At 42.4% G+C, this 12417-nt stretch overlaps 3 protein-coding genes across 3 annotated transcripts; all 3 read right to left on the bottom strand.

Moving 5' to 3' along the window:
* Positions 1-92: 92 nt before the first annotated feature.
* On the bottom strand, positions 93-3725 carry PCOAH_00010510 (Uncharacterized protein; the record flags this gene model as incomplete). The annotated part of the gene is made up of 1 exon (XM_020057860.1): positions 93-3725. The coding sequence occupies one exon, from the start codon at positions 3723-3725 to the stop codon at positions 93-95; it is 3633 nt and encodes a 1210-aa protein (XP_019913631.1).
* A 1274-nt stretch (positions 3726-4999) lies between these two features.
* On the bottom strand, positions 5000-9034 carry PCOAH_00010520 (Uncharacterized protein; the record flags this gene model as incomplete). The annotated part of the gene is made up of 16 exons (XM_020057861.1): positions 5000-5116; positions 5311-5354; positions 5445-5514; positions 5662-5846; positions 6065-6172; positions 6332-6420; positions 6518-6552; positions 6680-6754; positions 6893-7029; positions 7225-7291; positions 7415-7473; positions 7617-7697; positions 7801-7949; positions 8127-8299; positions 8412-8570; positions 8798-9034. 16 exons carry the CDS (start codon positions 9032-9034, stop codon positions 5000-5002), a joined length of 1785 nt encoding a protein of 594 aa, XP_019913378.1.
* Positions 9035-10302: 1268 nt separating this feature from the next.
* On the bottom strand, positions 10303-11419 carry PCOAH_00010530 (Anamorsin-like protein; the record flags this gene model as incomplete). Its single annotated transcript, XM_020057862.1, has 4 exons — positions 10303-10370; positions 10494-10539; positions 10656-10883; positions 11027-11419. The coding sequence occupies 4 exons, from the start codon at positions 11417-11419 to the stop codon at positions 10303-10305; spliced, it is 735 nt and encodes a 244-aa protein (XP_019913414.1).
* Between the last annotated feature and the right edge of the window lie 998 nt (positions 11420-12417).

A 12417-nucleotide genomic window follows, 5' to 3' on the forward strand; every position in this document is an offset into this window, starting at 1 on the left:
TACACATTACGGGGGTTTGTATTTTTCCCTACTGGTGTATGCCCTTTCTCCAAATTATTCGCTACGCCTCTTTTTTTTTCACCATTCCCCCGTCAGAGGGTATACAAAAAGTAGTAACACGAATTGTAGAGAAGCAAACCATCGTCCCTGCTCCGACGACGGGACATTTTTTTGTTCCTCTTTTTTTCAAATTTATTTAAAATTTTGCAAAGCATTTTATTTACGGCAATGTTTGCATGCAACTGATTTGTGTGCATCATATTCTGCAGCAGTGTCTTGTTTAGCGAAATTCTTTTTTTTACATACGCTGTGAGGAATCCCTTTTTATTCCCACCAGTGGTGTTCATGTTTTGCGTTGAAATTAGATCGCCTCGGTCGTCCAGGTCATCCCCGTTGTGATCATTGGCACTTTGGTTTTGCCTGGCATAATAATCATAAATTTTCTTAACATGTTTTAGGTAATTTTTCCTCTTTGCTAACTTTTGCACATCGCGTTGGTTATCATACGCTCGAACAGCGCTAACGTCGAGGGGAAGTTGTTTCTTCTTGGCTTTTTTCTTCCTTCCCTTTTTAAGTTTGTTTTTTTTTATTTTTTTTCTTCTAATTTTGGTACATTTGTTGCCTCTGTCTGAACACTTTCTGCGTAGTGCTTCACCCCGTCGTTTTGAGTGCATCTGTTTGGAATGTCCCCTCAATCGCTTCCAACCCCGCTTACGGCGTGGTGCAGCATTAATCAAAGCGGCGGAGCCCTTACCCAGGACTGTCATTATGGACAAAAGGAGGGGCAAATGGTAATCAGCATACTGTATGATAAAGTCCATTAAGTAATTTAGGTAACTGCAAGTAGCGGCATTATCCAGCACAAGGATATTGTCCATATGTTTGAAAATCCTATACAGGGATCCTTGTATGAGCGTATAAATGTGAAAGAAAAAAAAGTTAAACAGCTCATTTAATTCGGTCTCCTCGGGCGAAATAAACAATCGGCACTTCCCCCCGTAGTACACATTCTGATTGTAGAAATATTTCTTAAAAAATATTCTCAAAAAATTAGGCGTGTAAGCTAGGAAGAACTTCAAGTGAATATTTAAAGGCATTAAATAAATCAAATAATACGATACGTAAATGTGCATATACGTACATTTACTATGCGTCAATAATTTACTTAAAATATATATTAAATAATAATCTATATTAATAATTTCGTTGTTGTTCTTCTTCCTCAAGCTGGAACAGAAGTTTATCATTATATCACATGCCTTTCTTTTTACTAACAAAATGAGGTAAATATTTTTTAACTTCAAATTATGTTCATATAAAATAACATGGATTAGCATCTTCAGTATTTGCAAGCAGTAAAAATGGGTGTCTATATTTTTATTTTTTATAATTCCATCCACTAGGATTAACAGCATCAGCGATGCATACATATTGTTGAAGGCCAAGTTGTGCTCCAGTTCATTGAAGAGGAAGAAAAAAATATTTGCCAATATTTTGTTAATCTCCTTTGACGTTGTAAATATGTGCAAAATATTATTGTAGTCAAAAAAATTCACTCGGTAATTTATTATGTCTTTTATGATTTCCAAAATGTACTTTGACAGAATAGCGTATTCCTTGTTTATGGGGTAAAACTTGGGCAGCAGGAATATGTTCCCATTCTGGCGATCCAAGTTACTATATGCCTGCTTATTGACGAACCCCCCTCCTTTGGTATACCCCCGGTAGCTGCGATAATTCCTTCCCCTCCTGTCTACCCTGTACAACATCTCGTAGCACTGGTAGTCAAAATGAACAGAGCCGTTCTTCTTCTGTTCATTATTCCCCTCTCCACCACAACCGTAGTAGTAATCCCCCACAACGCTGGAACTTTGCCCGTTCAATTTTTTCTCCTTCCTCTTCTTACAACGGTTTTGTATAAACAACCAAAAAATGGTCATGTTGGCCTCCATAGGGAGCACATTCTGCATATCGCTCAGCAAAAAATTCTGAATATTTTTTATTTTTTTCTTACTTTTTTGCAAATACAAATTGTAGTGCAGCAGGTTGTCGTCTTCCTCACCGCTCCCAACGTGGGGGCCTTCCCGAGGGCAGCTCCCCTCCTTCCCAACATCACCATTCCCTACGTTGCCACTTTCTACTACTACATTACCTTCATCGCGTTTCTGTTCATCCACGAAACCTTCCCCCTCGGGAGGGTCTTCCTTGACAGTTCTCAGTGGATCCTCCTTATCGACCTCTTCGCTTTCCAAGTCCCTCGCGATTTCTGCCAGCAGGTCACTCGCACTGTGGTCGTGGCCTTTGCGCTGTTCATCCTGCCCGTCGTTCATACTCAGGGCCATGTGACTGATGCCGCTTTCAGCAACCCCTTTGACAGCGTTCCTCTCGGTCTCCTCATTTTCGAAAGGATTGCTTCCCTCCCATTCGATTGATACATTCACCTCGGGGTTGTCCTCATTCGATAGATCATCTGGAAGACTAAAGGATTCCTTTGCAGCGTCTGCCGGTTCTTGTTCCTCCTTCTCATTTTCCCTTTCCGCACCCAACAAGTCGTTTATCTCGCTGTGAAGCGTTTCATCCATGTCCGTACTGGAACATTTTACTTTGGTCTTATCGCCACTTGGCCCCGCATCCACCTTGCAGGAGTCCCCCCCGCTGGGGCTTCTTCTCTCCTTCCATTTCCCCCCGTCGGAGAATTCCCTGTAACAGTTGGTTCTCCTATTTTGCTGAGTTTGAAACTCCTTGAATATTTTGGCGGCACTGAGGTTGAAATTATTCCGCCTCTTCTTTTTCCTACCATTCTGGAGGTTGTTTTTTTTTTTTTTTTTTTTCTTCATTTTATTTTTCACATTCTTAAAGCCATTCTTGGACACCACCCTCAACTTGACTCTCCAATTTTTCATCCCCTCATGTTGGGAGTACAAGTCTGGATGCAAGCTCACCTGATATTTATACGGAACTGTTACATTCAAGTAATGACAAGAGTTGGTAAAATCGTTGATATTTAAGAATCTGTTGATACAGTACCTTTTTCTCTTTTGGTAAAATTTGTTGGCTTCTTCAATTATCTGTCTTACACGTAATTCTATTATGTTTGATATTTGGACAAAGCTGGCGTCACTTTCGATTGTCATTTTTGGGTTAATAATGTTGTTCAGCTGTCCCACCTTTTTAATGAAGTCTTTGCTGATGAAGCATTCGCTTCGACCTTGTGGGGCACTTCTCTTTGTTTGCTTTTTGCTTGGTCCTTCACTTGGTTCATCAATTGGTTCATCACTTGGTAAAAATTTCCCATCATTATTTTTACCGCTTTTCCCTTCATTCTTCCTTTCCTTCCTCGTGGCGACTTGCCGCTCGTCGTTCTCCGCCAGCGAGCTGCGTCCGCGCACGATTGGCATGTGCCGTTTTATTTTCACATCGTTCACTTCGCTGGAGGAGTCATACTCTTCCTCCTCAGCTTCGTCGTCTTCATCGTCTTCGTCGGAATATTCTTCTTCCTCGTCATCATTGTCATCTTCATCGAAATCATCATCATCGTCTTCCTCCTCGTCGAAATTGCTCCTATCCCCCCCATCACTTCCATCGTTGATGTCGTCGTCATCCCCTTGTTCCTGAAACAGTTCGGCAATTCCAAAGAGGTCCTCGTCGAACTCCTCCTCCTTGGGGGACGTTTTTTTCCTTTTCTTTTTACTCCCCCTTTTTTTTATATCACTTTCAAACGACATACTGCTAACAGGGTTGGCAAACGTCCTCAATAAACATAGCCTACCCGCTGGTGAGGGAAATCACAACTTGGGAAGGCGCTACAAACAGTGGGGGATTTTACCAACTGGCGAACGTACGCGCGGGGACAATACGTCACCAAGCATCACACAAAAAAAAGAATGTAGCAAAGAGGCAAAGAAACAAACACTGAACACTCCGTCCGTAAGCGCAGAATGAACTTTGCCGACTATGCCGTGTACAATAATATACACATAAAACGGAAGGCATAAAAATGCATTCGCATTTGCCTCCATTCAATTCGTACGTATGACGTACTTTTTACATTCCTGCTGTTCAGCAGCTTTCACAAAAAAAAAGAAGGAAAGGATAGGCAAATTTGTAAGTAAATCACCTTTTCCTATAGTGTTATTTCTTCTCATGGTACCTTTTTTTTTTTTTTTTTTTCCCTTTCCATTTCGCTGCCACTTTGGAACTCCTCCTGCCTGCAAATAGCTTTGCCCATTTTTTTTGGAGAAAAACTAAAAAAGGGAAATCAAAAAAAAGGAAAATTAAGAAAAATTATAAAAATGACCTCCTTCCTCGTGTATCATGAAATATATGTTCTTAAACATTTTCCCCCAGGACCGCTTCCTCCACGCAATTACATCCTTAGCGTATCCGCTGTGAGAGAACGCGACGCGGGTTTTGTGAGGCGAAGTTGCTAGGCGAAATAACAACAGCACCTGTTGCGTATGCCCAACATGCAGTAACAGAGGCATCGCCATTTTGAAGTTCCCCTCACAGACCTTCCCAATACACGTCAGCTAATGAACCGCAAAACTGCTACTACACCCCTACGTTGACCAACTTTAACCATTACGAAAAAAAAAAAAAAAAAAAAAAAAAAACGCTGCTCTCATCTGCGCAGAACATGGGAGACAATTCATTCCCCTTGATATGTCCCCCGTTGCGTTTCTCCGTAACCTTCATTTTTAATTGGTCACCTTTTAATTTCCATTTTGTAATCCTATGGGGAACATTACTAAAGCTGTGGACGCAATGCATAGGAAGCATGCCAGTAGGACAAGCGTCTACGCGATGAACATTTTAATTTTTAAAAAGTCTATTCAGCGAAGTGAACATGGTTCAAAATCGTTGGGTGTATAGGGGTGTGAGTACACACCATGCGGATGCCCCTCCAAGGGGGTAAACATACGCAAGAGCTAATTAGTACAGGCTGCACAAACAAAAAGGTTCCCCATAGACACAGGTATAACCCCACGCGATCTTCCGTTCAGTCGCTTAACTCCCCCCGGTGCCTCAACGTCTTGATAACCCGGACCTTCCTCCGCAACCAGTACTTCCCGAATTCCCATTTGGGTTCCTTCTGCACGGATTTTTCAGAAGGGAACTTAAAAAGGGAGGGGAGAAGGAGAGGGGGAACATGCAAATTTGTTGCGCGAAGAAAAGATCTCATGGAGGGTAGGGATCTGTAGTGGTGTCCTCCTTCTTTCACAGACGAACTTATCCCCAAATGGTCGCCCCAATTATTGCCATTTACTCAAAAAAAAGGTGGCTATTTTTTTTTTTTTTTTTTTTTTTTACCTCTAAATTGGAGTGTGACGTGGGTTCTCCGTGTTTCTTCTCGTCTGGGTTGAGTAAAAGGGTGCGCACATGTAGGCGTGATGAGATGTTTGCACGTAGGCAGGGGGGGACGAACGCACGTTACTGGGATTTACCTGCCATGGACATTTTGTAGTGGTAAGACGTCAACCTGAGTAAGTAAGGCACTCGTCCCATTTGTTCGCCCTGAAAGGGGAAACGACACAGGGGGGAATATATGCACGTTAGAAGTATGCTCCGGTGGGGGATCCAAATAAAGGACGCGCTACCATTAATGTGCAGACGTAGATGTATGTACTGAGGGAACTTCCACCTCCATTATAGTTTAAATACCTCGAACAGGGACACCAGTTGCCCCTCCCGGCTGCACAGCTTCTTCAAAAAGGAACAAATATAAACTGGGTATCTGCCCCTCTCATATTTCTCATTTCTGATCTGGTCAGCGAAAAAATAAAACTTCCACTCCAGTCTGGGCACGTGTCCCCACCACAGGATGGGACCTATCTCATTTAAGTTTCCTAAAAGGGGGGGAACAAAAAAAAAATTAAAAAAAAAATTAACAATACATGCATACTATGCGTAAGGATCGTAGAGACAACTCCACGACCCGTACAGAGAAAATATGAAAAAAGGAGGAATGGTCCGCGAGTTGTCCACCCCACGATTCTTCAATATAGCAACATTTAAGTGGTATGCCCCGATTACAGTTCGTTAATTTTATCACCCTCTCTTTTACCTGCCTTATAACAAAAATTGAAGGACTTCCATTGGTATCTCTTCCCAATCTTGTGCAGCTCCTCTATGATTATTTCTTCTCTGTGTTTGCGTGTGTATGTTAGCATGGCTGTTCGAGGAGTTAAGATAAAGGGGAAAAGGAAAGCGTGAAGGTGGGAACAGGTAGAGGAAATTCCACATATGTATGGACACGTGCGAAGGGGGTGGTCTGAAACAAACGCCCCACATGGGATAATTCCACGTCGACTGGCCATCCTCCGAAGTGTACCATACGAATTACAAATGTTCAGAGGGCAGAGTTCATAAAAAAGGTGGTAGCTAAGGTGAAAGCACTTTAAATCTTCTACGTTCCATTGTCTGTACAGCAGAAGGGTGGGGGAAAAAAAGAGAGGAAATGTTGTTCATGTATGTGAAAAATCTTTTGGTCATTTTTTCTTTCCGTTTTTAAATTTACTCGATGAAGGGGACGAGGTTTATAAGGACGATTAACTAAAAAAAAAAAAAGGGGGCGCAAAGGAATACACGCAGGTGGGTGGTAAAAATGTATTCGAATGTGGGAGCAAGCCGACAAGAGGGAAAACATCACTGCGAATGTCCCATCGTAACGAAGCATTACTCCGTAGAAGAGAAGAATGACCAGTTTGACGCAACCGACGAGCAAAAAGGTCACGGTGTTGATGGGCACGTCGTTCTGCAAGGTCGAAAGGGAAATGAAACAAATGGGTAAACACACACAGATAAGTAGCAATACAACGCCCCACACATCACATATTGTATGCTTTCCTGGAGAACATAGGCGCCCTCTGCCGTGACGGCGCAGTCAGGTTACTTCGTGCAGGGCGGGGATATGCCTCGAATGGAAAAAGAAATTTAAAATCGAATCGTCAAGGGAGGACAAAAATAAAATTAGACACAAGTACGAAAAAAAAATATAATTGCAGATGATATAGCAGGTTATGTGAATGGCTGCAAAAGGGGGGGAAGAAATAAATGTTGTGGAGGCGACAAGTGGAGTTGTGCGCTACACCGTTGTGATGTCTGGCACAAACATCGCTACGTTGTGCAAATGGTTGGACACGCTACCATGCTCACAACCGCATATGTCGCTTGCACACAAAAATTGTAACTCCTTTTTTGTGTTATCCTTCCAGTTGTACTTACTCACAAAGAGAGTAAAAAAAATTAGCCTCAAATTTGATGAACAAAATATGAGCCAGGAGAGTAAAAGCTAAAAAAAGGAAAAAAAAAAAAAAATTAAAATGATACCAATAATGGCAACAATGACAATAATGGCAATAATGACAAAAGTGGAAATGCCACTATCCTCCAATCGAGATGCCTCTCCCCTCACCTCAGACGTTAAGACCAGAAAACAAATTATCTTCTTGTTAAATGTGCAGTTGGCGATATCTGCAGTGGAGGGGGGGAAGAAACACGCGCATTTTCGCATGTCTTGATGAGAAATTCGATTAAGCAGTGGAGTGGCTACCTACGCGTGCCCTCCATATGTGCGCCCGTACGTCTGCCGATTTGCACGGTTTTGTTAGAATTACGTGAAAGTATCGAAGGGGCTGGTTGACAGATAAATAAATTTTGGCAGGCCTCCAGGTGCAGCCACTTGGGGCTATTGTTAACTGGGGAGAAAAAAAAAAGAACATATATATATGCATATATAGAATAACACTCCATTGTTCCCTCCTTAACTGGTTCATTCCCCATGTGCACACTTTTCATTACCAAGCTTATGGACAGCTGAGCCGAACAAAATTTTAAACGCGACTAGCCGCAGGGCGCATATCACCAACGTGTTGGAGTGCCTCAAATGGTGGCTATCGGACAGGCATAGAAATATTAGGAGGAACCCCAATTCGTTCATAAGCAAATCGCTGCAGGGGGGGTGAGAGTGGGGAAAGTTAACAAGAAATAAAACACATATGTGGGTACATAACTAGGTATATACACTGTGCCGACGTAGACACCACACCGGGTGAGTAATGCGTATTCACGGCGTTCTCTTTATATAGGCTGTTTTGTTCGTTCCTTCCCCTCATTTTGCGCAGTACCATTGGAAAACCATAAAATCCCGCATCCCAATTTTAAAGCACAAGTGCAGAATGAATAAGGACACAAAAAAAAAAGAAGAAAAGGTTATCCTGACGAAGTCGTTTTGGACATTCTCTTGAATTAAAAAGTTGGCAATCGATAGGAACACCCCGACTTTGCAAAATGTCTTCACCTGTCATGGGGGAAGTAAATGTTGTGGTTTAGGGTTGTACGTTGCATGTTGCGTGCGTGCATTTAGACGCTCGCTTGGCTCACCGCCTGGATGCCCGCTTGAGCGCGCTTACCCTGATCCGCCGCCTGATCACGAACTTCCAAAACTGGTACACACAGAGGACCACATGGTGCACGAGGAAAAAGTCAATACATCGGAGTTTTTTCTTAACCTCCCTGAGAAAATGGTCTACAGGGAGAATGCCATTCTGCAGTCCTATCAGCAATTCGACCTGCACGGAGGGAGATAAAAAAAAAATTTTTCTTCTGTTATTGGAGCATTTGGGGTGATAAGTGCAAGTAGCGCCTCGTCCAACAAGCCGTCTTTTTTTTTTTTTTTTTTTTTTTTTTTTTCTCAAAGGGACACTTTTCACCGGAGGATTAACCCAACAGTAGGGGGGGGATTATCTGCATTCACCATCAGATGGAGGGCGACGTGAATGAAGAGAAGCCCACTCACCTGGTTGTTTAACGAGAAGAAGGATACCAAGTACAGGACGTTCGAGTAGGTCAAAATGAAGCGTGACGTTCTTAGGTGCAAATACTTATCAAAACTATTTACGGTGGATAAGAAGAAGATGTAAAAAATAAAGCACGTTATAAGGATGCAGTTTTTTTTCTTCAGTCTAAACGTGTCCGATTTATTTTTTTCGATGTTCTTGTGGCTCATGCTACTGCGGTTGTTAGGAGCATCCATTATTTTTGGTACATCCCGAAGTTCGACCTGTTCATCCTAGCTGGGCGCAGTCGCAGATGCGCGCGCCTGTGCATGAGTGTATCGTTGTGGGCGTACGTATGGGCAGAACTGTATGTGTGGCCTCTTCCCTGCGTAGCATTTGCATCTCTCTTCTTTTCCGCTTTTTTTTTTTCCTTAGCTGGACATTATCAGATGTGCGCTGCCCTTACGCATTGTCACATTGAAGGTAGAGATTGCTCCTCGATTGAGCCTCAGTTGTGACATAATTGTGATAAAAGGTTACCCCTTCTCTGTACAATTTTTTTTTTCTTTTAAATTTACTTAAAGCAAACAAATGTGTTAAGTTCGCTACGGGAGGATTCATTTTAATGTTAAAAGGACCCTCCCGGCTGGGGTGTATACAAAATTGTCACTTATTTCGTGTGTACAAAAAAAAAAAAAAAAAAAAAAACAGGAAAATTCAAAGTGCATCAAATAACGCAGAGATATATATACCTCCCTTTCCCACGTGCGCTAAATACCGACATATAAATGTGCCTTCATCAGAACATACATAATGAACGGTCGCGTGCATCTATGCAAGGGCATTGGTGAACGGGGGAAACGTAATTACATCGAGGCACACAAAATGGTACCCCATTTGGTATCTATGATGGATTAAAAAAATGAGAAAAATAAAGTGAGCAATTAGGGGTGTACAGCCAAGCCACAATTGTCAAGAGAGCGAAGCGCTCAAATAGGAATCCAACTAAAATGTGATAACGCAGTGTGACCAGACGAGATGCGAAATGGACACATACCCCACGTGCATGCCATGCCTAGCGAATGATTTGTGTACCAACCACGGGGAAGACCCTCTTTGTCATTCCTAAAATTGTAAGAAATATTTCTCATCACCCCGGTGGTTCACTTATCCCTGCTCCGTTCAAATGACGAAATACCTCTTTTCTTCTTTTACAAAAGGGGACAAAAAAAAAAAAAAATTACTCTAACCACTTGTGGGATGTGCCCAAAATAGAGAAAACTAATGGGTCGTTTTAAAAGCTCATCAGGTGGTGGTTCAAATGGGGAGATAGGGAAGCGCTCCTACTTCAGCTAGTTTCATTCTGCAAAGAGGGACGAAATGAAATGGAGATAGTGACGTTTGTGGCGATAATATCGACGTAACAATGAGGGTACATTATGGGACCAATTTACAGTAAAACAAAAACGTTTGTAGGCGCAAACGGGGGGTGGGTTAATATTCTGACACCCCTGTGACACGTTTGTCAACCGCCATTCTGTCTTACGTCTAAATTGAGCTTCACATTTTCGCCAGGCTGGAATGCTGGTAAGCCTGTAAACAAAATGAAGGAGGGGAAGCACATACATATGGGTACATACGCAAGGGGATATTCTTCTATGGGAACAACCCTCTACACATGGACACCACGCGAAGCAGCTGTGAAAGGGTCGGTACCTTTGTACGGGCAAGAAGCGCATCGGAAGGCGTCTCCCAGGTAGCACTGAAAAAAGGGGGGAAATGAGACATTCATATGAGGGAGCATTCACGGATAGTGGTTCCTAAATGCACATGAAGAAACACACGCGGGAGGTCAGCAAAGGTTCATGGCTTTATTACATTTCCACAGGAAGAAACGGCGTTCTCCGTCAGGTACTGCACTTCCTTTTCATTTATGGTAACTTTGTCTAGTTTAACTCCATTCGTTTTTTTCCCGCATGTGCAGTTAGCACAAACCCTGTTGACGACCTTCTTGTTGTCCTCTGCATTTTGGTACGCCTCTCCATCACTTGAATTTGCGTCCTCATCGTCTTCGTTTGATAAGAAATCGGGGTTCTCTGCTGTCACCTGTGGAATGGGTAAAGGAATCCCCACGGAGGGGTAAGCGACATTTATGCGTGGCCACATCGCGCAAATGTGAATTAAATACGTACGGTTAGGTAATTGCTTCGCTACGTGCTGGGCTGATCCCACGCTCTTGTAGAACTCACATTTATGATGATCCCGTTTTCTGCCATGCTGGTTTCGTTGGAAATGTTGATGAAGCCACTGTAGAGGCATTCCTTCTTTAATCGTTTTGCAATTTCATCATGTGTTTTGCTGTCCCCACCTGCTGCGTTGCTTATGTAAAGAACCAATTTGAGCACCCCGCTTTTGTTCAGGCACCTCTGGACCTTGTGCAAAATATTATCGTCTAGATCCCACAGGAAGTCATAATCTCTATACGTATACAGAAATACGTTGTTATAGGTTTTGTACTGTTTGTTTTTTTTAAAGTTTGACACGCTTACCGTTGGGACAAGCATCTGCGCATATTTCTTCCTGAGCAACTCACACGGCCCGTCCTCATTTAGGATGACCAGCGTATCTGCAAAGTTCATCATCTTCGTGGCAATCTTTTCTCCTATGTTTCGTGTTTTCTTCCTCTGCTTCGTCTCCTTAATACTGTTTTTTTCTTCTTCTCTTCACCTTATTGTCGTGTAAGCACGCACGTTCGCATACGTGCAACGAGAGTATTACGCTCAAGTGGGTGGAGTCCCCTCAAATATCATTTCATGATTTATCTTGGACGATTCGTCGCCAGCGAAACGCTCACTTTGTTTTTTGAGAAAGGGTGAAGTAGTACACGCGCCATGTGTTTTGATGAATATTTCCGCGCGGCGATATTTTGGCTTCGCTTTAATTTGCCTTTTTAATTTGCTTTATTTTTTTTATTTTTCTTTGCTCCACAGGTCTCCAACGAATGATAATGCCCCCCGCCCACAAGTGAGAAAAATCAGTCGTTCTTTGACATTTTGGCGAAATGCATGTCCCATTTGGATGCTCAAAAGATAGGTTTGTCGTTTTTACAAATGTCAACTTTTTCTCCCCCACCCCTGATGTTTCTGTACATTTATGCTATATTCACGAATATGAAGTACGTGGCTAATGGGAAATTATAAAAAAAAATAAATAAATAAAAAGAGGGAACTTCCGTAGCCTCCTCCGTTTTTGCCTTGTTTTCCCCTTCCCCATCTTCTATGAACAAAACTTTCTCCGTCTGATAACGAAGCTGCAACTCTGTTCGCGTCCATTCAATTTGCAAGTTTTTTTTTTTTTTCTGTTTTGCGTGTTAAATGGATGGACAGAGGAGGAAGGATATCAGGACGCCCTTGAAGGCGCACTTGACCAAATGAGGTTAAGTGTGCCACACCTGGTGGGGAAAAAATGTTGATCAAAAATTGTAACAAATGGAAGAGGCACCTTTTGGAAAAGGGGTGAGTCAAATGATAACCCCTAATGGCTAAGCGCGAAAAGGGGAACTGCCAAAATAAATGGCTTATAATGGGAAAAGTAAACAAAAAAAAAAAAAAGAAAGCACACAAACAGGAACGCTGTGAGA

This window comes from Plasmodium coatneyi, chromosome 5 (assembly GCF_001680005.1).
Source record: "Plasmodium coatneyi strain Hackeri chromosome 5, complete sequence".
Lineage (NCBI taxonomy): Eukaryota > Apicomplexa > Aconoidasida > Haemosporida > Plasmodiidae > Plasmodium > Plasmodium coatneyi.